The following is a 24,551-nucleotide window of genomic DNA, read 5'->3' on the forward strand; positions in this document are numbered from 1 at the left end:
TTCTATTTTGTTTTCTTTAGGGACATTCGTTTCTCTTTTCAAAGGACGCGACTACAAACTGTCTAGTTTCTAATTTAATATCAGTTTTGAGCAGAAAATTGCAATAAAACTTTCGTAAAGGCACTCTACTGTATTTGAAAATATTAAGCTTTATATCGTGAAAGAAAGTCTACAAGCCTATTTCGCATTTTCACATTTAGGACTATAAGAGCAGCAAATGATTTGGAAAATGAAGACCTTTCTGGGTTCAGTGATTTTGCTATTAACGTGTAAGTAACATTTTAACAAATCAATTAGGTCTGCTTTTAATGTTCATTGTGTGTTCATTTTAGAGAATCCATCCGATTACTTTTTTTTTTTTAGTATTGTAGCCTACTGGTATATAATCAAAGTCCAAAACACAGCAATAGGAGAAACTGTAATTTCTTTTTTGTCTTTCGAGTTTCGGATTATTTTTTTTTTCAGAAATAATTACACCATAGTCAAATTTACTGTACGGCGGAAGAGTTCAAACACGAACCATTATAACGACAGTCCGAGGCGCATACCATAAAACCAGGCAGCTATCCATATTTTACATTATATGGACTGCAGTTCCTTAATTAAGTAGGCTATCTGTCAAAAATCATCTTATTTTACTTTTTAAAGAATGGTCAATGTTTTGTTATGTTTTAGAAATATAGATTCGATATTATATTATTAGCGATATCTATTGATAGTTTATCTGAAAATTAATAATTAATAAATATAAAATAAATATAAATTATAAATATAAAGATTGGGTGGGGAGAGGGGGGACATATTTGTGAATTAAAAAAAAAGAACAAAGACTGTAAATAAAAATCTGAAATTTAAAAACAGAAAATTAAGAGACGTCTTAGTCTTAGTATTTATTGCGTTGCAACAGTCGAAACGATGATCCCCCCAACCCCAAATAAAAATTAATATGCAGCCTCGTTTGCTCTTCACATTATCATTCAGTGTCTCCTCCTACTTTGGGCTTATTTTAACTTGCTCTACCGTCGCCAGGAGAAAGCTCTTTACAACTCAGAAGCAGTGTTCCCCCAACCCCCCCCCCCCCCCAAGCCCACTAAAAAGTGAAAAAGGGCAGCGCCAACATACTTTTTGTTTTCCATCTAGAGCCGAGGTTCTCAATGTAACTGGTCTTTTGACGTGGTATTAGTATTACACATAGGGCTGGTCACTAAGATGTAGAAGCTTGTATCACACAATCAATGTGTCGCGAATGCTGTAGAATGCTGGGTTCGTGCTGCCTGGAGTCACACTTGACACGTAACAAACACAAATGGTATAGTTCCATGGCTTAATTAATTAATTGTGCCTACATTTACAGCCCCTCCTCTCACATGTTCATACATGAGAATGGCTTTCTGACGGAAAACTTCTGACTATTATGGGGAAAAAAATTTTTTTTTGGTCTACGAAGTTACTATAACAGTTTGATAACCACTGCGTATTTACCCCGTTTAGATTTAGCTAATTAACAAATTAGCATCGAAGCTCGTGTTTAGTAAGTGTTCTTGGTTCTTATTCAGTTACTGCTAACCTGGACAGCTTCCGTTTGCCCGGTGATTGTTTATCGAAACATTGAATGCACCTTGTGCGATTGTCTGGCTATAGAATATCAACACCAACACATAGTGACATAGCAGGTAAGTTAATTTTTTTTTTTTCAAATATATAGTGATTTTAGTCTAGACTCCGCTGCTAAAAGCGGAGGAAATTACCCTATATATTATATATTATAAGGTAATTTCCGCTTTTAGCTAAGAATATAGATCTAGATATAAAAAATAAATGAATTTAATAAGCATAGGCATAGGCATATGATAACTAACTTGTTACTTAAGACTTGTAAGCCGGCATAAGCCAAGCCTAAAGGCGAAGGTAATATTAAATATAAAATATAATTTATAATAGTCTAGTAATAGATCTACTATATGTCTATATACTACTATATAGTCAATATAGATCTAATTATTAATATTATCTACATATTAAATATTAGTGATGTAAGCAGTAAGGTATTACTTTTTTTTATTACATTTAATTCATTTAAATTTAATGTAGAGGTCTAGTCTCTAATGACTCTGTAGAAATAGATCTAGATCTAGAATCTATGTCTAGTTGAATAGTATATAATATATAATAATTCAAAATCATTGGAACTGTCATTCATGCAATCATGATTCACTCAATGACTCATCATTGACATCATAAATCATAAATGATCATTTCTTACATTCAGTGGAATCTTCAAAAACCTTCAAAACCTACACATTTCATTTGTATAGTCTAGAGAATCTAGTCATACTAGTCATAGTGACAGGTCTGACAGTCATACATGCTAATATTATTATTGACTTAAATTTAAACTCTGCTAACTCTTTGGTTTTCCTGGCTGATTCAGGCAACCCATTCCATTCTCTAATCAATGGCACTATTATAGTCACTAGGTAAGAAACGGCACCTCTTGTATGAATTAGTTCTAGCATATTTATATGGAATTTATATGAAATGTGTCTCTATCTATAGATTTTATATACAGAGTCTAGATAAGATGTAGATCTAAATAGATTTACTTAATTATTCATGCCTTCATGGCATGAAGGCTTGTGTTCAGGAAAGTGGAGAACCCTTTAAAGTATCATATGGGGTAAAACAAGGTTGTTTCCTAGCACCCACACTGTTCAGTATTATGTTTTCTGCTATGCTGACAGATACATTCACAAATAGAGATACAAGCGGGATAAATACAACATACAGATTTGATGGTGGCCTATACAACCCGAAGCGGCTCAAAGCAAAGTAAAAAAAAAATCAGCAGTAATCAGGGACTTGCTATTTGCTGACAACTGTGCCCTAAATGCCTGCTCTGAAAATTATCTGCAAAAGATCATTAGTAACTATGTATCGCCAATGCTAGTGCATTCTATTTCAGAATGTCTAAAATGTTTGGAATAGACCGGTATCTGCACATACACAAAGCTAGGGATTTATTGAGCTGTCATCCTCCCGAGAGTTCTCTATGCCTAAAAAACCTGGACAGTATATATATATATATACTTCCACATGACCCATCTCAGAAAAATACTGAATGTTAAATGGCAAGAAAAGATACCAGATACTGAAGTCCTTCAAAGAGCGGGCCTGCAAAGCATGCACACAATCCTGATGCAGTCCCAGCTGTAATGAGAAGGCCACATCTGCGCAGTAGAGGACCGCAGCATCTCTAAACGACTCCTGTAAGGCCAATTAAGGGAAGGAAAGCCCTCACAAGGTGGACAAAGAAAATGCTTCAGTGACACCCTCAAAGCTTCTCTGAAAGCATTCAGCCTTGACTCAGACACCAGGGAAACAGAAGCACATAAAACCGGTGCACATATTGCAGGGGGCACTAGAACATCGCTGGGAGAAGAATAGCGTCAGAGAAAAAAATCAAAGGCCAATGACACTAGCTCCAGCTGGAATAACCTGCCCATTGTGCAGCTGAACTTTCCGGGCTCACGTGTTTGTAAAATGTTTTACATGTTTTGGGTGTTCCTTCAGAGTTGAAGATTCCAAACCTCCCACAGGACGACGGGGGATGGGAGTGGGCAGGGTTTGAACCCTTGACTATCGATAAATCGGAACGACAGTCCAGCGCGCAAACCACACGACCAGGCAAGCCATCCAAGGTCTCACCAGCCACAACTGGAGGCTCAAAACCCCAGTGCCAAGCCCTCAGCTCCCTGGATGTCAAAAGTCATTATCGAACTTCAATTGATGAACTTAATTGTAGATTCTTAGATCAAGACTCCTGGATGACAAAAGTCATTATCGAACTTCATTTGATGAACTTAATTGTAGATTCTTAGATCAAGACTAGTTTCGATCTGCCATATACTGTTTCTTCACTAATCATAGGTCTAGAATTATATGTATTTAAATTATACTTCCCCCTTCATTTGTCATGGTGTGAAGCTTCTACCTGGGCATTAGCAATGGTTGGGATGATGTCATCATCTACTGATTTTTTTTTTCATGGTTGATTCCTAAAGCCTTTGTTTTACATGTTTCAGATGTTCCTTCAGAGTTGAAATAAATGAAGATAATCTACTTCCTAGGCGAAACCTTTGCAAGATGATGGGGATGGCAGTGAACAGGTATAAATCCTGGATCAATGGCAATCCAGCACACATGGCTAGGCAGCTTTTTCATGTTTTGGAAAAAATGTATTATCCTTTTTCAGGAGCATATTGCTGATTTATCTTGGCTAAGGATTGACCTGAAGATATAAATTAAACTTTGTAAAAAATAAAATAAATTACAACAAATTATACTTTAGATTTGAAATTACTTCACTTAATAAATAATTATTAAATGTAGAAATTCATTTAATCCAAACTCTTTACTATTTTTCTTACCTAAGTTAAAGTAGAGGTCTTTATTTTCAAAGTTAGTCTCCTGTACACTATTTGACAGCTTATTGTTATCTAGGTAAGAAAGAAATAGAAACTAATGAAGACTGTTGTGAGGATGGTGCCAAGTTTGAACAATGACCGCCATCATCCTCCCTGTCCTCCAGTTGTGGTCCTAAACTTTATATCTAAGAAAAACAAACAGAACCAGACTTTTTTAATGCTAAATAACAACCAGGCCTGTACAATTGTCTTCTGAATATTTTAGGGACTTGATGGTAATGTTTTGAATCATTCAGTGTGGAATCAAATGTATCAGTGATATTCAAACTATGATCCATTATTATAGCTTTTATATAGCGCTACTTTCATGCTTATAGCATGCTCATAGCGCTTTTGGTCCAATCTCATTTGTGGACCGGTGGGGGGGGAGGGGGTATCTAGGAGTTGGTTTTCCGTGCTGCCTTTAGGCGCTCAGTAAACACAACTCTGCCCTAGTCGGGTGTCGAACCTTGAGCTCCCTTCTAGGTAGCCAAGCCAAGTTCAAGTGCACTTGGCCTCTCGACCACGCTTCCCATAGGCCATATTCAGCGAGTGACAGGTCTTAACTGGTCACTTGAAATTCTCGCTATGCAGAATGAAGCAGAAAAGACTTAATTCATTGAACACCACTATTTTGTGTGACCTGTGACACACATATTGCACACGTGTGGCCCCTAGAGCCAATAAGATTCAGCACCATTGTAATACATAAAGTTTGCAAGCCAACATAATTTTTTATTTGGATCTGATAACATTTATAAGTATCTAACACTATTCAACACTTTCTGACAACTGAAACTTTGCAAAATACATGGTTACAAGGAGTGTTCCTTAAATGTGTGTATGTTAAAATACAAAATTGTGCTGTCTCGTGTATTTCAATGAAGTGTGATTTATCAGTATATTGTAACAAGTACTGTGTCTCTGTGTAACTGGTTTCTAAAACTAACATAAACTATTTTTCTAAAAAAAATAATTAAATGTACTTTTTTCCTTTAAGATAGGACTTTTTTTTTTTCCTTTTAGTACAATACTTATAATAATTTTTATCATAATAAATCAATACAATGTGTATATAATTTAGCATTTGTCTGCCTTTAGATGTATAAAAATAAATATCTTTTCAAATATATGATTTATGCTTTTTTTTAGAAAAGCATGTATAGGCTCTTTGCAAGTCAGTGTGGATTTCGAGCTGGGAGAGACACATCTGACATGATATTTGTCTAGCATCAAATGCAGGAAAAATGCAGGCAGCTGATTTGTATGCCGACTTTATCGATCTCACCAGTGAGATATAGTGAGTCACAATGGCTGGTGGTGAATTCTATCCCAGCTCGGATGCCCTTTAAGATTCTTTGCTATTCTGAAGCTACTGCATGTGGGTCGAAAGGTTAAATCAATTTTAATAGGGACCTGTCAGCTTATTTCTCTGTAGAGAATGGTGTGATGCAAGGTTGTGTGTGTTGATAATATTACTACACTCTGTAGCTTTAGACAGTAAAGGAATCCATCCTAAACCTAAATTAGGCAACTATCCTTCAATGATGCTTTGCTGGAGTAAAACATGGCCAGTTATCCAGCCAGAGCTGGAAATGAGCTCCTGTGCAAACTTAGTACTCTTAGTGCTATTGATGACTAAGATACATTGTAGTATATAAACTATGGTACATTTTTTTTTTTATATTAGTCACCAAGAATTTTAGACCCTAAGCTGGATATTTTAAAATTTAAAAAATACATTATTTTTCAGACTTATCTACATGAAGACTGCTTAACACACATGCAAGTTCTCAACTATGCATTCTAGATAAGACTTCAAAGTACTTTAAAACATTTATTTACTAGGGGAATATGTCATTAAGTCTCCAAGATTAAGTGTCTCAAGTGTCACTACACTATTCCTGGCTAACCTATGTTTGTTATATCATGTTATAACAGTTTCATTCTAGCTACACTTTTGGTTTTGAGATTTCTATTCACAAAATTATTTCTTTATTCTTCTAAATATGTATCCTAACTGTATATTCTACTAAATATGTATCCTAACTGTATATAACATTTTTTAGTTTTTCAGATTTCCCTTAGCGGAAATGCCAAAAGTAAGCTATTTCTCCACTGTTCACTGGACCTGACAGAGAATCTGGTATTGAAATCACTGAATCCAAATCTAGTTGCAGCCAAAGTGAGCGAAAGTATGAAAAATGTTATGGTGGGTACACTTTGGTTGACATTTTAGCCTAGGTTTTGGTCGATGAATAACATCTTTATAGGTACATGTAATACTGTTTGATTGTCAAAAGAGCTTAGCTGAAGGCTCTTCAAGCTCTAGGCTTGTAAGCCTGCTTGAACAACCATTCTGTCTGGAAGAGATCCAAATCAATGCCTATGTAAAGCATTGCTATTTCCAATTTATCTGGCCGAAGGCCGAGTACACCAGAAACCTCCGCCACTTTCCTTTGTTGTGCCAAGCTAACCGTGCAGGACTCGCCATTAGTGTAACGGTCCCTTGAGGAGCGGCGCATGGATTATTACTCCACTCAGTGCAATGGGAAAGCTCTTGCATTCCCTTGAACACTCCCACAGGAAGTTTGTTTTGCTATTCATTTAGCCTGATCACTTCCTCAAATGATCGTTTCCACTCAGGTACCACGTTGAGGCAGAATAGCATACTCGGGAGATGTAATACCAGAAATTAATGTAGTCCCATCCTGAACATCATTAGAGCAACATAGTCTAGAATAAAAAGTCTAGACATTTTTTGTAACATTGAGAATTTTCTTGCAGAATTAATCTTAAGTGTCTTCATAGACATATAAGATAGGTTTTCTGTGCTATTTCACTGTGAACTATTTTTTTTTTATTGGTTACTGCCACTGACTGACTAGTGGCCAATTAGAATCACTACTTTCCTCTTGCTATCAACACAATCTACTTTTTAGATTCAGCTCCTCTTTAATTCTTGTGTTTTATTATGTTAAGAGGTTTTATTTCCACCTCTGCTTATCTGATTTACTCTTAACACCTCTATTCATCCTATCCCCTTTGGGTTGGAACTCAAAATCAGTGAAACTAGCTTTTAAAATAAAACATCACTGGTTCATTACATCAATGGATTCAGGATTTCCTGAAAGGGAGAGAACAAACTGTAATATTAAAATGGCTCTAAACCAACATTAACAGTCATGTGTACATCAAGGAACAGTCTTAGTATAATTTACATAAATGAATTACCAATTTGCATTAGTTGCATTTGTCAGATTATTTGCATATGAATTATAGAGATGGAAATCTAATTGGAGCATGTCTTTCCACCCAGAAAAATGTCAGTTATTAAGAGTAATAAAAAATTTAAAACAAATAAATACCAAATATCATCGACATGGTAAATCAGTTACATGGACTAAAAACTCCAAATACCTAGGTGTTATAATAATTGAAAAATTATCATGGAACCCCATATAGAGGAAATTTTAAAAAATCAAACAAAGCAATAAGTTTTTATTAAAATATTTTTTTTTTACAAATCCAATAAAGACAAACTAAAATGTTATTTATCCTTGATTAGGGTTAAAAGAATATGCATCCTCTGTTTGGGACCCCTCAACTTAAGAAAAAAACATTTAGAAACAAGAAGAGACACAAAATAGTGCAGTGAGATTCATAACAAATCAATATTCACATTTAGTCAGAATAGCACCATTAGTAGAATCATTAAATTTAGAGACCCTTCAGGATAGAAGACTAAAGTAGCAATTATACATAAAACACTGCACATATTAATGTATTAATTAGACATCTATAAAAAAAAAGTTTTCATTGCAGAATCAAGAAAGACCTTCAGTTAAGACCAAGGAAGTGATTACAGTTAACACAAGTCTGGACCTGGACACATTCTCAAAGCTCTTACCTTTCTTGCGATGTTACTTTGTGAATTCTCCGGTGAATGAAGAAAACAAACTAAATGTGGAGGACCAAGGTATTTTTGTGTACAGTCTTTATGTGAATATCTTATTACTCATATAGTTTAGTTTTGTACATTTACTTGAGATTTTGTGTGTGAGATTATATACATATATATAGTATTCTCTGTAAAGAGTATGGCTTAACAATTAGCATGAAGAAATAAAATGTTATGGGACCACCTGCTACAACATCACCCTCCATCCTCATAGATGATAACAAACTGGATGCTGTTAATGAATTCTGCTATCTTGGATCCACAATTTAGGATGACCTGTCTCTAGAAGAGGAGAAATGGTTACAGAAGACTGCCTCAACATTCGCTAGACTCAAGTCAAGAGTTTGGGAAAACTAGAAGCTCACTACAGCAACTAAAATGGCGGTCTACAAGGCATGCGTTCTGAGTAAGCTATTGTACAGCAGTGAGTCGTGGACCACCTACGCAAAGCAAGAGAAAAAACCAAACTCATTCCATTTGCGCTCTCTCCGAAGAATCTTGAAAATCACATGGAAAGAAAGAGATCCTTCTTGCACGAACAGGTATCTTTACAGTCCTCAGACAACACCACCTGCGCTGGCTTGGACATGTTCGCCGGATGGAAGACAATCGCATCCTGAAAATTATTCTCTGTGGGCCACTTGAGTTTGAAAACTGGTCGCTCCCACCTCCTTTACATGGATGTAACAAAATGGGACCTAAAATCAGCAAACATAGATACTGACCATTGACATAGCCTTAGCCTTCACTAGGGACAGCAAAAAAACATGGGCCTCAGCTCTGGAAGAAAAGCATGCCATGTGAAAAATGGCCAGCTCCTCTACCACCCAATTGAAAGTCACCTTAACCTGCAATATTTGTGGACGGGAATGTCTCTCCAAAATAGAGCTCCACAGCTACATGAAAAAGTGTTTGAGATGAACCATAGTCACTCTACAACTGAAGCGGGCCAACTGGAAGTATTCTCTAAAACAGACATAAGTTAGCTTTTTATAAAAAAGACATTCCTTGACTGGCTTTTTATAAAAAGTTTAAAACAACAACACATGAGGGTATGGGTTGGCTGAGATATTAATCACACCAATAAGTTTTTATTTATGGTAAAGTAAATAGACTTAAAATACAGTTACACTTAAAAATAGATATACAGTTATACAAATTTCACCCTTGTTTTTTATTGAAAAGTAAAAACATTTGTTAATATATTAGTACAGTGATGCCCAACATAAATCGACCTGCGGGCCATTTTCATTTCCGACACTGGTGTCGCGGGCCACATAAGGGAAAGGTACAGAAAACAAATTGAAATTGATCTGAAACTATTTGATTCGAAACCTGTGGATCTAGCACTTACATTCATTGATGGGATAGTATTGTCTTTTTTTTTTCATGCTTCGTATCATTTCTCTACTAAAAATATGAGCGACGGTGTAGCTAGCTTTACCAACGACTCATATTCTTGACTCTTTTTGGTAAATAACATTAATCTTCCAATCTCTAGACGTAATTTTAAACAATCTTTTGATTTCAATGACGTCAAATTTGTTTTATAATGGCGTTTCTTTACTTTACAACTCAAATATATTGGCTTATTATCAGGTTCTGCCAAAAAGTAAAGGTCCTTTCTGTTTTTATAAATTCTACATTAAGAGTCCAATCTCATAAACGCACAAATGTTAGAAACATTGAGGGCCCTAACGTAGGGAAAGAGACATTTTTCAACCTTTTCTTTAGGGGGAGGGGGGGGATTAGTGGATTTTTCTACAATTTGTGCCGACATTTCGGTGGGCCGGATGGAACCACATCGCGGGCCGAATCTGGCCCGCGTTTTGGGCATCACTGTATCAGTACAACAAGGGAAATACTTTAATTCACTTTTAGCTGAAATAAAAAATTGAATACTTGTGTGTGATGCTCTTGAAATAGTACAGGTCAACACATATACATGTAACGTCTCAAGTCTCATTGAAAATAGATCACATTATTTACAAGCATTGAAAACGTCCAAAACAAACTCACACTAAAACCCAACTTGCCTCTCTGCTCTACCTCTGAATCTTCTCCTGTCCAAGCCACATACAAACATTCACAGGTTGGCCCTTGAAAACAGAAACATGGATTACCTTAGTCTACAGCATCAACACACAAAGATATTTAGAAAGAAAAGAAATCCAACATCTTTTTTTTTATGATTTTTGAATTGGTGACTTAGCTTGACAATGGAAGTGTGGTGGCTGAGTGATAGAGTGCTTGGCTTCTGAACCGCAGGTCCTGTAGCTAAATGCTGGTGAAGACTTTGATTTTTAATTTCTGGATCTTCGGAGCGCCTCTGAGTCCACCCAGACCTAGCATTAGTAAATTTGAACTCTCAACCTTAAACCGTACATGAGGATATTAACTCATGGATACTATCAGAAAAATATTGCACAAGTCAGCCTCTGAGATCCTAGGAACAAAGCAAAGGAAAATTAAGCCATGGGTTACACAAACATCCTTGATTTATGTAATGGAAGTAGAGAACTAAAAACAAAAAAAAGTGAATCCCTTTCTGGCAGAAGAATGCAGTTCAACCAACAAAGAAATATGCATGAAAATGAAGTCAACAAAAGAAAAATTAATCTTTGACCAGCGAAGTATAAGCGATAGTTGCTTGAAAACTGGCAATAGCAAAAAAGCATTTGAAACATTAGAACCTTTAACAAACTGGAACCTTATATTCTTTTTCTCTAAATTATAAAAACAGTAGCAAACTATTGAAAAGATATTTGCACCAATAGTGTTATTTTGGAATACATTTTTTATAGTTAAAAAAATTGATTCAGAAACGTGCAATTTCTTTATTTATAGCCTCAAAAACTACTAGACTTATCAAGACTACAAATCCAATGTATTCAACTAATGCTAATGGTATGTTTTACTTTTTATCTACAAAGTCTATGTAGTAAGCTAGAAAAATAAAAGCCATAATGTTTCAACTTTGTATTGATGCAAACTTATAAAAAAAATTAATTAATAATATTTGATTTAAAATAAAACACAATTATTCACTTTTTTTGTTCATAGCCTCAAACACAACCAGACTTAACGAAACCACTGACCCAACCTATTCAACTATCGCTGATGGTATGTTTTACTTTTTATCTACTAAATCTATGTTTAAGCTTTACCTTATTTTCTTAGACCCCGGAAATTCTAGTACACATTCATGCTTCATAATGAATCATGGACAAGGTGATAGCAAATTCATTGTAATATTTCATGTGGTGACTTTCATGTGTGATGCAAATGTATCACACTATATGTAAAAGTGTATTAACAATGAATCACTATATAAAATGCTCTTAAAACAATGGGTGTACCTTTCACAGCATTCTTCACAGAAGTAGTAAGGATGATACGGACTCACATTCCTTTTTTAGATAGTAACATGATAATAAAAATAACAAACATGAGCCACCTCTAGTTCCAATACAAGCCTAAAGTTCAGTCCCTTTAGAGAGGCAAAAGTCAATATCCTTGCAATACTATTGTACAAAACTATGGCATCAAAACTGCTGCAAGATTGTAGGAACAGTTTGCATACTCACATTAAACAAGGGTAAGCCAACAGTACTGCAAGATAGCACTATAGAGCCACAAAACCAACAGTACTGCAAGATAGCATTATAGAGCCACAAATCCAACAGTACTGCAAGATAGCATTATATATATAGCTCTTTCTGTCTCAGAAGACAATGGATGTGCCCAGATGAGTCACTGTCTTGAGATGGTGCGGAATCTGGAGTGACTGATCAAGCCAATTCTAGAGCGGCAGAGTTTACTTTTTTCTAAATGTTTTTCATTATTATAATATTGTTGTTTTTTTTTCTCTTAGGCTCAATGGGAAAAAAATCCTAATGGTCATTTCAATTTGCTCAACTTTCTTGATTGCTGTTGCATTGGTTTGTACTGACATTTTAATTTACATTTGGAAAAGAGTATTCAATGTCGGTTCAGGTGAAATTATGTTTTGTATTTAAAGGATTATAAGCTACATTTGTTTTGATTTTTAAATCAACTTTCTCATCCTTTTTATGTTTCCCATGTTTGGTACTTTAATAATAGAATACAGACGGTACTTCAAAAAAGAAGATGATTACTATTTGGGCATAAATAAACCCACCCCTTTGTAGACACTACTCCCATCTTTATAAAACTCTAAACCAGGCCCTCTTAGTCTTTAAACGCCCCTAATTAATTCACAAATCCTATTACCACATTAACCCAGCATAACCAGCTAAAAAAAAATAACAAATTATGCTATTCTTCCTTGGTACAGACCGCAAAAGAGCTCAGGGCAAAAAGCTGGCTGGAAAATACAACATATTCATCATCCTATATCTTCAAAGCTGATAGAATCCTCCTAGCATTGTTTAAGTTAGCTAAATCATTCATGAATTTTTGTATATCAATACCTTCTGTTTCATAAGTCAGCCATTCATGTACATTTTTAACAGCACCAATATTGAAAAGCTGCCTTTTGTGCTTATTGTCATGCTAATGTCTCAGAAACTAGAAATGCTATTGAAAAACTTATTTCACCATGGCCTTAAATGTGCTTAAAAAAATGTGACAGCTGCTTTTAGTCTGTTCCCTTTCTTTAAATATTAAACATGCATCTAGGTGAAATGTCTAAACTAGCATAATGTTCTGTTTCAAGTTTCTATAAAGCAAAAACACTATATATTTAGGCCAAATTCAAAACTCCTGATTGGAGACGCTATCTCCCCAGGAAATGCACTTACATATTTATATGCATTACTTACATTTTTACATTACTTTTAAAACTTTGTGGCGGCCCTTTTGTCTCTAACTGTTTTAGCAATGTAAGATTTGTTTGATTTTTATTAGTTACTGTTTGTTAAAAAAAATTATAGTTATAAATAAACTTTAAGTACCGGTAAACAAATTCACAATATATTTTCACTGTTATTTTGGTTGAAACCAATTTCATAACAACAAAAAAGATTCTTTCAATATTGTTTCATTTTTTTCATTTCTCAGGCTCCTCACCAGCTGTTCAATTTAGGTAAGAATTGATTTATTTTTTTAATGTTTCTTTTATGCAAACCTAACTTATGCAAGGATAATTTAAACAATGTACAATGAAATATTTGGAGGCATGGTGGCTGAGCGGTAAAGCTCTTGGCTTAGAAAGTTTATTTCTGTGGTCTTAAGATGTGTAGTTATTTTAGCTTTAACTTACTTGGTTATTTTAGATTTACTAGATTTAGCAAGAGTTGTCGGTATAGTTGCATATAGATAATGATGTGAGAACAATAACATCAAAATATAAGACATTATAAAGTGTGGAGAATTGTCTCTTCTCTTATTAGATGAAATAATTTAATAAGGATCATTTTTTTTTGTCCAGAGACAGATGTTACTTTATAGAGAAGATAAGTACTCAATAAGTACTCATACTCAATAAATGGAATTCTATTTACTTACTTGCTCACAGTTTGCATCCTTATGGGATGTCAAACATCTTTCTTGAAATGTCCCATATTATCTCCCCTTAAAGAAAACAAGTATAATGAAAACCCTGTATGGCAATTTAAAAAAAGAGTAAGTAAAGTTCCCCTTTCAGTCCTAGCAATCTATAGTGCAGATGATGTTTAGGTCATCTGTTTCTTTGGCCAACAGTTAACAAATAGGGTGTCATGTGACCAGCACAATGACCAGCCACATTTTCTTTCCCCAAAAATCTTAGTCTTTACCGAGATTCGAACCCAGGACTGCAGTTTCGGAAGCCAAGCGCTCAACCACTCAGCCACCGCCCCTGTATGGCAATGTAGAGCAGCTAAAATATTTAGTATGCTTTTTCTCCAAAAAAAACAAACCCAACTCAAACTATTGTAAGGAAAAGGGGGGGGGGGGGTTAGATGTTACTAAAGCTACACAGCACATTTGCTTATAATCTGTCAAAGAAACTTTCAATCTTAACTCACTCCATACATCTGAAAATGTTATATTGAAATTAACCTAAAATTTAGCAAGTACAGGTTTACTCTCTTTGTTTTTATTTTCCACTGGTGTTTTGTTTGTCATCATAGTGTTTCTTTTTCTGTACATATCATCTTGATGTTTTGATGTTTCTTGTTCTGTACGAATCATTATTATGTTATTTCTCTTACTGAACATATCATCATCTTGCTGTTTATTTGTCTGTGCCTATCATAAACTACAATTGCTTTTATGGTTTTTTATGAACTAAACATTTTTCTTATTGTTTTTTTTTTTTTAACATTTTTAGAATGTTCTTATTCTTTCAGTATTCAAAGCAATGCTGTGGTCTGCACCTCCAATGCTGCTGAAGAAATAGAGATTGTAAGTATTTAAATACCATTTAAAATTTGTATCAACATTCCACAAACATATAAGAATTGCAATGAGAGGGGGGGGGTGGAAGATTCATCATGTGACAAGTTTAGAGATGAAGTTTAGAGTTCTTATTAAAGAATTTTCAACTAGTCATTGCCTACATTGATTCTGTCAACCATATCTGTGGCCTCTTTAAATCGAGAAATGACTATGGATCATCTTATGGAAGTGAGATGAAGCTTATGCCTTAATTCTGGATGGAATGATGCCACCCTCTCCATGCGTGTAGCCAGCCCTACCCAAATCTTACTTGCTTAAGTGTCAGTACTCGCCTTTTCCCCTTCTCCTGTTAGTGATAAATAGTTAGACCAGGCCCAAGGTCTGGTTGTCAGAGGCTATTTGAGATGCATGGCTTTTTAAGAAAAATGTTTATATTCAACTTGCTAAAATTTTATTAGATTTTTTTTTTCATTCCCTAGGCGAACAGTACAGAAGAAAACCATGTTTATGACTCAATAATATATACAGGATATCAGACCGTAAGTCATTAAATAGTATTTGAGCAGTCTTATTTCAAGTTTATTGCTTTCATTATCTCTCTATGGTGCAAAGAAATGTATACTGGTAAGGCTAATTGTGCCTGTAGAAAGTAGAGCTATTAGTTTTCTAACAATTTATTGAAATTTTTTTATAATGAATAAACAATGTCAAGAATGCTTAATTGGATATTACAGTTGCCAACTCTAAAAAAAGGATTAGGATATAATTTTAACAATATATCAATTACATTATCTTACGTTAGAGTAAGATATTGACATATATTTTTTGCTACAAGCAGAAAATTTAAGAAAATTTAATTCTGCTGCATTAAAAAAATACATTTTAAAAAACAAAAACTGATCAAAACTTCCTTCTTTTTGTACACTTAGCTATTTAGTTGTTCTGCCATGTATGAAAATCCTCAATAGGATAGAAAAAGTTCTTTACAGGGCGACTATTTAATTAATCTCCAGACATTAAATCCCTAAAAAGAACTGAAAAAAAAAAAGATATTTACTTTTTTTAACTAACAAACTTTCACATCCAAGACATAAAGCAAAACTTGTATAGGCAGTTTAAATTCACACCAGACAATGGAGGAAGATTGAACTCAATTTTTTATTTTTTTAGTTTTTTTGTAGTTTGGGTACTACATCAGAAATGAAGATTATTAAATCCTAGTCCAAACCTTCTACAGGATGGCAAGGGAATGACCGCCGTTAGGTGGGTTTGATGTAGCCACCATCATGACAGCAGTCCAGAGCACTTATCACTACACTACAAAGTTTCCCTTTCAGACCTTGTGGTCTATAGGGCAGATGATGTTAAGGTCATCTTTTTCTGTGGCCTACGGTCAATGAGGGTGTCAAGTGGCCAGCACAACGACCAACTGCCTTTACTTTTCCCCAACTAAAGTCAGGTAGCCATTAGAGTTGGGTGGACTCAGAGGTGCCCAAAGATCCCGAAATTAAAATTCCCAGCCTTCAACAGAATTTGAACCCAGGATCCCCAGTTCAGAAACCAAGCGCTTTTCTGCCCTACTTTAGTTAGTATATATTTATTTGGTTTTTGAAAGTTTTTTTTTTAGAAAAATTACTGGCCAAGCAAGCATTCAAAAAGAAATTATAGTATAAAAAAAGATTACATTATTATTGACTACATTATTAGTCAATATGTTTTTATAACTAGACTAAGTAGCCATCCAATTAATTGAGGTTTTTAACAACATTTAACATTCAGTTGTTTTCATGTTTTTATTTTTTAAATTAGAATGTTTGTTATTTCAAATTTTTTATTTGACCATTACAGTTCCAGCCCAAGACTTCAGAGGACCTAACTGAAACGATTAATTCAAATGCTACAAGTATTTCTGACCTAAGTGTGAGTCATTTAATAAAGTCTAATTTCAAGTTTATCAACATGCTGTTTTTATTTTTTCTATATATCACAAGCTACTATAAAAATGTTAATACTGTGTATGTGCATAAAGTAGATTTATTATTTTCTATGATTTTATAGGATAAATTTCTTTAATGACTGTTCAGTTTTTCAAGTTGTTTTTAATATTAAGGGGACTTTTTTTTAATTAGTGTTTGAGCTCTATTTGTTTGTTTTTGTTTGACCACACCAGATCCAGCCTGAAACTTCGGAGAGCCTAACTGAAAGCATCCCAACCAGTATTGCTGACCAAACTGTGAGTTATTTAACAATGTTACTAACGTCTAATTTCAAGTTTATCAACACTCTGTTTTTAATGTTTGTATAGGCAGAGATGCTTACATGCCAAAAGGGAATTGTGTATTCCCAGACCTGGACATGTGTATTTTGAGGGGCAAATGTGTATTTTCCTAAATATCAAGAAATTTACTCAGGATAGAATAAAATTAAATCATTCAAGCACATAACATACACAAAGGGCAGCAATCCTAAAGTTAACACAGCATAAAGTTATATAAGACATTTTGTACATTTGTCAAAATATTTACACTTGCAGTCTTTGTCTTAGACTTTTCTAGAAAATGTTAGAATGAAAACGTTCTTGTCACTTGGCAATGATTTACTGATCCTAATGCCTCTTGTGTACGGTACTTCACATTCTATAATAGCAGCAACAGAAAATGTATTCAAAAGAATGAGAATTTTGTTACAAGTGAATATAGACTTAAACCGAATGTAATGGTTTGCTTATCTGGATCAGTGACATCTAGTTTTGTAAAAAAAAAGTTTTGTTGATAGGCAATTTCTTTACAAGGTATCCAAACACTGGAAATATTTTATATCATTCAGATTTTCTTCTTCCATACCTTTTTTTGCAGTGTTAGCTATGAAAGCTTTGGCATCCTCTACAATCACTAATAATAAACATTTTAAACATTTGTTTTTCAGGCAGATAATTTTAATTAGTCATTGAACTTGTTTCTAATATAAAAAAAGTAATTGAGTCTGCCTAAAATGCCCCTGATTTCATTATTTGAATTTAGGCCTTCATAAGTAATGGAACCTAGATAGTCGCTAGTGACTATTCCAGTAGCTACCACAGAAGATACATTCTGCAAGTTAGGGAACATCAGTTTGATTCCCTTTATCATGTTAAAAGAGAGATTAAGCTCAACCAATATTTCTTCAATGAAAACCTTTGCCCTTCTCACTTTCATGTAAAAAAAAAATCTAAATCTAAAGATCTAGATCTGTAAGCAGCTTCATAAAGTTATTTTTTAATGTGCATAGGGATATTTAAAGGTATTTTATCAACCCCACAGAATTGTAGGCTGTGAAATACTAGATCTAGATCTTTTTAATTTTAGATTCCATAAATGATAAGAAATAGCTGCTTTTGAGTATGAGTTAAATAAATGTCATAAACTGGGATTTTATAAAAGAATTGAGACTCATTTTACATTTGAGTAAAAATCAATAATAGTAGGTAATCATCTGACTGTATTTGTTCCACAAAAAGAACTAACCAGCAATAGTGTTTATTGGAACATATTTGAAGAAAGTTGATGGGAAGGGATGACACCCTGAGCTACCGCACCAGGTGCCACAGACACTGTCTGGGAGGTTTCCATTCTGTTTTTAGGTGATCAGTTGGATCTCTACTCTACTTATTCCAGAAGAGTTTTATCAAAGATGAAGTGTTGTCCTGTTTGTGGAAAAAAAGCCAAATTATTTTTTTACAATTTTATTAATTTTAATGATCAAAACAAGACTATGGCTTAAATATTCCTGGTCCAATGGTGACTTCAATGGGGGATCACACAAATTCTCTTCGTAATCTTGTTATTTGTATATATATATTACAAACTTGTATAATAAAATTGATACTGTAAATATGTGCATAAAGTAGATTTATAATTGTCTATGATTTTATAGGATAGAGTTCTTAAATGAGTTTTAAAGTTGTTTTTTTACTATTAAAATGACTGTGTTTTTTTATTAGAGTGTTTGAGCTCCAGTTTTCATGTATTTTTATTGTTAAAATGATTTCTTTTTTTTATTAGAGTGTTTGTGATTTCAAATTTTTTATTTGACCATTCCTGTTCCAGCCCAAGACTTCAGAGGGCCTAACTATAACTATTAATGGAACCTCCACCCGTATTGCTGACCAAACAGAAACAGATCCAGTTTATATTAATATGGCTTGCCAAACTGTGAGTGATTTAACAATATTTCTAGTCTTATTTTAAGCTTATCATCAACATGCTATTTTATTATTTCTATATTTCAAGTTTTTTTTTTTTTATTATTAAAATGACTGTGTTTTTTTTATTAGAATGTTTGAGCTCTCTATTTTTTTTTCGTTTGACAACACCAGATCCAGCCCAAATCTTCAGAGTGCCTTATTGAAAGCATCTATAAAATACCTACAAACAATGCTGTCCGAATTGTGAGTCATGTTTAAAAATCCTAATTTTAAATTTATCAACATGCTATTTTTATTATTTCTATATGCTACAAACTATTTTAAAAAAGTTCCTATAGGGTAATATGTGTGTTTGTGTAAAGTAGTTGTTAATTTTTTTTTTAAATAATCTTATAGGATAGATAGTGTTCTTAATGGCTGTCCAGTTTTTATGTTATTTTATTGTTAAAATGACTGTCTTTTTTATTAGAGTGTTTGTGATCTCAAATTTTTTATTTGACCATTCCAGTTCCAGCCCAAGACTTCAGAGAGTCAAACTGCAACTGTTAGTTGAACCTCTACCTGTGTTGCTGACCAAACTGTAAGTGATTTAACAATATTTGTAAAGTCTTATTTCAAGTTTATCAACATGCTGTTTTTTATAATTGTATTTGCCTCAGGCTAATATAAAAAAAAATCCTACAGAATACTGTGTTTGTGCACAAAGTAAAGTTATCATTTTTTATGATTTTATAGGATAGAGTTCTCTAAAGTTTGTTTAGTGAATTAATCTCCATTCTTTGATTTTCTTGTTTGAACATTCCACAGCTTAATGATTCCAAATGCCCAACTGAAACTGATCCAGTTTATATTAATATGGCTTGCCAAACTGTGAGTGATTTAACAATATTTGTAAAGTCTTTCAAGTTTTATATAAACATACTACTATTTTTATATGCCACAATCTTAAGAAATACTAAGACTAAGACTGCTTTATTGATCCTAATGGAAATTTGTTGTGATTACAAGGACTCTTTTTCTCATATAAAGACAACACAACAGAAACATACACATAAATACAACAGACACAACATAGAAAGTTTATTCAGCGACTACACACAGGCATCCTGGTCCTATTCATGTTTCCTGATCAACGAGTGGCATTGATATAGTCTGACCGAGTGAGGTACGCACGAGTTTTTGTACCCCTCTGTTCTTGTTTTGATTGACAGTAGTCGCCCACTTCACGACGACCTGACATAGTTCTGATGGAGCGGGTGGCTGTTGTCTTCCAAGATTTTTTCGATTTTCCTTAGACACTTTTGTTCAAAAAGTTCCTTTAAATGTGGCAATGTTGTGAGTGTAATTTTTGATGCCCTTTTTATGATGGTTACTAGACGGCTACATGTTCCACTACATATTATTGTGTGTGTGTATATATAAAAAAGAGCTATTCAATTCTAGGATTTTATAGTATAGAAAGAGTTCTTTACAAAATGCCCAGTCATCTCAAAACATTTATTCCTTAAGATGAGGTGGAAAAAAATATACATTGACAAAAAAAATTTAACTGCAAACAAACAGAAAAATTGCATTCTACATTAAAACATTATTTTGACATCCTAGTCCAATCTTACAGGATGACAAGGGGATGGGCCAGGTTTGTACATAGGACCATCATGACATCTGTTCAGAGTGTGTACCACATGACCTAGTACCCATCCAATTAACTGCTACTCTATAGAAAATTAAACGTGATGTCACTTATATGTTATTTTTTTTTACACTCACTCCATCTGTCTGTATGGTAAAAAGTTTGTACACATTTTTTCTCGTACACCTAATCTCTGGTCAAGCTGAAATTTTGCAAAATTATTTCTTTTACATGAGAACACAAGAATCAATAAAAAAAATTAACCAAATAGTTAATTAACTATTGCTACCGTAATTAATTATTTTGTTAGGTATCTATAGCAAAAAAAAAAGAAATCCTACTTGACAGATGTTGTGGTATAAGTTGAATTAGTCGCCCTCAGAACTCCTGAGACATCAGTGAAAATTATTTTTATGCATTTCAATAACAATCATGGAATCATTCACCTAGATAGCCCCTTCGTCCCTCCCCCTTTCACAACTGGTCCAAACAAGTGATAGGATCATAGCACATTGAGAAAGCTAAACAAAAACAATTGGTAAAAATATTTCTAATTGCACAGATTTACTATGTCTTGGCCATTCATATAATTACATGACTGATCCAAACTAATTGATACAATCACACTTAAATATAAGCTTGTTTTTTTTTAAAGTATATTTTATGTTTTTTTTGTTTGTTTGTTTTTTTAATTAAAATGACTTGCTTTTATTAGAGTCTTTGATATCACTAAATTTTGTTTTTAACCTATCCACAGACTGTCAATGAAAGGAATAAATGAAAACATTTGAGCTGCCTTAAATATACCGAAATTTTATTCTACAAAAATGTAACTTCCTTCAGAATGAAAAAAAAACAAGTTTTGGGCAATTATATGGAAAAAAAAACAAGTTTGGACAATTTTAAAAATGTCTGATTCAGGTCTTTTTTGAATGATTGTTGTGTTTTTTTTAATTTTAAAATAATTTTTTTGTGTGTTTTAGATCTATATGTTATCACTGTAAAATTGAGTTGTTTAATTTCATATGCATAAGTCTTGTTAAGTTGTTCAGTATTTCATAGAGATATTTCCTTTTGATACCATCATAAGAGATTTAAATTGATGTACTAGTACATTGTTTTCTTGCCATTTTTTTTAGTTTGTATTTATGTTATGAGTGCTGCTTTCAATCTGTTAGTATTACTTCTTCCAAAATTCTTGATATTGGTTAGTCTTATTGTGAATTCAGGTTTTTTCCTCCATTTTTATTAGCTCTGTTGTAATTTTGGTCTTCTCCTGGTGCTTCGTAATTTTTTATTTCTGATGTTTAAATTAGAATTGTTGAGTTTATAGTGTTGGTAGGTTTATTGTGTTGGTGGCTGTTCATATTTTCCTTTGTCTCCATCTTGTTTTATTTAGGAAATCCTCAAAGTATTCAGCCCATTTGTCAATGACCCTTCTGTTTTTTTTGTGACGAGGACACCATTATAGTTCTCATACATGTGTGATCTTGCTTGAAATCCATTCTTGTTATCCCTTATTTTCATGCCCATTCCTCTCGCATCAAGGTTCTCAATGAGTGCTCTTTGTTGTTTTTTTGATTGCTTCATTTTTATTCTTTCTGACAGATTTTGTAACCCTTCGCCTTGCTTCTTTGTACTGCTTTCTGGTTTCTTTCTTTAGCATTATTTGTCTGTTCAATATGCCTGCATTCTGTGTTAGATTCTCCTTTTCTTTTGCTTAAATCCAACCATGTCATCTGCTTTACTTTTAATAGCACGTTGTTGTTTTTTTATTGCTCATTTGTTATAATTAGGATTACCCACAGGCTACGTCTGCTGTTGTGCTTCAACAATTTATCTTTTGGTCTGTGAATTCTAGTATATGCTTCATTTAATTGGAGTGGCCAGCTTTAAATTCATTCCCATACACACTTCTGGCCTGTGAACTGTTCTCATGTAACATTTTGACCCAACATCCCCCATCCAATTTCAATACTCTTCTAAGATATTACTTTAAATTAGAGCGGCTCACTTATATTGATCTCCCACACACAAACACATCCTTCTGGCCGTTTTTTTTTTTTTTAACCACCACCCCAACACACAAAATAAAATATCTATATCTGCTTTTTCTTTTTAAAACATTTTACACACATAAAACTAAATTTGTGTCCTAGCTTTGATAGAAAAAAAAAGATTGTTTTCATATAATGTCTACAAAAACAAGTTAGGGGCCACATACTGCCATTGAAATTTACTTTCAAAAGGAGTTTTTTTTTTAAATGGTGATTAAAACAGAAAGAAGTATAAAATTGTCTTTTTGTTATAGCAACTTGAAGATAAAATTGGGAATGAAACATCATTTTGGGAAGTTTTAATTGCTGTAGTTTCCATTTGTGAACTGGCTTAGTTGTTCTAGAGCAGGGCTCTCAACCTGTGGGTCGCGACCCCCTTGGGTGTCGTCTAAGACCATCGAAAATATGGATTGTTTTTGTCTATTCTTCATTTGCTGTGTGTGTGTGTGGGGGGGGGGGGGCGCGGCCGAGTGGAGGATTCTAAAAAGGGGTCGCCAAGCTTAAAAGGTTGAGAACTGCTGTTCTAGAGACAAGGTTAAGTAATAACAAGTTAAATTTGTATTTTTTTTAGTTCACCACAATCGGGGTACCGTAACTAGTGAAAGGTGAGGGAATCAGTAAGTGCCCTTAGAATTATTGTCTAGATTGTAATTGTCCTTTCCCAATGCTGTTAGATGTGTTAGGAATTCTTAAGTTTCTGCATCAAGTGGGTCTATCATGAGTTTTTGAGTATCATATTGCTGTGCTACTTTGGTTCTTGTATATTTTACTTTTACTCTTTGTCTAAATTTAGCTTTGGCTACTAGATGGTCTGCATCTGTTTCTCTGAAACTTCTTACATGAAATACATCAAATCTACATCTTTTACTTATGATTATCCATATATGATCTATTGGATTTCGGTTTTTCCATCAGGTGAGATCCATGTTGCTTTGTACATTTTCTTATGCTGGAATTTAGTGCTACAGATAGACATTCCTTTTCCTGAGGCCAAACCCAGTAATGTTAGGCCATTATTATTTGCCTCTTCATATAAGTTTTCTTTGCCGATTATTGGTCTGAAGGCAAATTCTTTTCCAATTTTGGCATTGAAATCTCCTAGAACTATTTTGATGTCCTGCAGTGTTGCCTTGTCATAAATTCTTCTAGTCCATCATAGAAGGCTTATTGTGTGATCAATGCTTTTTCCTTCAACGTTTAGGGCGTTTTATTATAGCCTAATCATTTTTAAAAAATAAACTTTATATTATTCATATTTGTTTTAGCTTTCCCAACAATATTTTTTTTATATGACTGTTGTTAACCCTGCGCACAACCAGCTGGGGGTGGCCTATTAAGCTCTCTGGATAGCTGCCTTTACTTTCAGTTAAGGTGCCATAATCTTTGTGGATCCTTCCTTTTCATACAGGCAGCAGGTTCGATTTTGGTATACCATAAGTATTTTATTTCTTCGATATTTGCCATATCTGAAGAGCATTCCCCTATTTGCCACCTGAGTAAAAGTTTGATGGGAGATCAAAGACTCCAGATGAGAAAAGTTCCAGCTTGATTTAATTGTGATCCTTCAGTTGTGAAACTACTATATGGAAATGAATCCTGTGCAATGGCAATGGTCGAAACTATATCTCCTCAGCAGTTTCCCTCTCTCCAAGCAACTGATCTAGATCCAAAGGAACAGCAAGTGTCGATACAAGATCAGTGGCCTCACAGGCTTTATACTATTGTCTTTCTACTTCTGCTGATGAATTTCAGAATTATGGCCCTTGAAGGCCTGATTGTTAATTTGTTTACCAACATTGCATTGCACTAGATAAAATTATTTTATAACTTTTTTTTTTTCGCATATTAACTTCGAACATTTACTTTTTTTTTTAAATTAATGTAGCCAGGA

General features: G+C 33.9%; 2 protein-coding genes across 4 annotated transcripts in view; one reads left to right on the forward strand and one right to left on the reverse strand.

Annotated features, from left to right (window-relative positions):
* The first annotated feature begins 1,452 nt into the window (after positions 1-1,452).
* On the forward strand, positions 1,453-23,036 carry LOC129924972 (uncharacterized). Of its 3 annotated transcripts, XM_056022769.1 has the most exons (18): positions 1,453-1,673; positions 2,432-2,477; positions 4,083-4,166; positions 6,533-6,675; positions 8,289-8,442; positions 11,272-11,331; positions 11,488-11,547; positions 12,299-12,420; positions 13,468-13,492; positions 14,739-14,793; positions 15,267-15,326; positions 16,636-16,707; positions 16,958-17,020; positions 18,873-18,977; positions 19,142-19,213; positions 19,479-19,550; positions 19,778-19,840; positions 21,361-23,036. In XM_056022769.1, exons 8-16 carry the CDS (start codon positions 12,321-12,323, stop codon positions 19,521-19,523), a joined length of 597 nt encoding a protein of 198 aa, XP_055878744.1. In that variant the 5' UTR covers positions 1,453-1,673; positions 2,432-2,477; positions 4,083-4,166; positions 6,533-6,675; positions 8,289-8,442; positions 11,272-11,331; positions 11,488-11,547; positions 12,299-12,320; the 3' UTR covers positions 19,524-19,550; positions 19,778-19,840; positions 21,361-23,036. The 3 variants fall into 3 exon arrangements, with proteins under 3 accessions (XP_055878744.1, XP_055878745.1, XP_055878746.1); XM_056022770.1 differs by lacking the exons at positions 2,432-2,477; positions 4,083-4,166; XM_056022771.1 differs by lacking the exons at positions 1,453-1,673; positions 2,432-2,477; positions 4,083-4,166 and adding an exon at positions 5,139-5,300.
* Positions 18,271-24,551, reverse strand: part of LOC129924971 (uncharacterized) — a 39,845-nt gene continuing 33,564 nt past the window's right edge. The window contains exon 8 of the mRNA XM_056022768.1: positions 18,271-18,469. Coding sequence (XP_055878743.1) covers positions 18,432-18,469 — 38 coding nt within the window. The 3' untranslated portion in view covers positions 18,271-18,431. The remainder of the gene's footprint in view (positions 18,470-24,551) is intronic.

Source organism: Biomphalaria glabrata, chromosome 3 (assembly GCF_947242115.1).
Source record: "Biomphalaria glabrata chromosome 3, xgBioGlab47.1, whole genome shotgun sequence".
NCBI lineage: Eukaryota > Metazoa > Mollusca > Gastropoda > Planorbidae > Biomphalaria > Biomphalaria glabrata.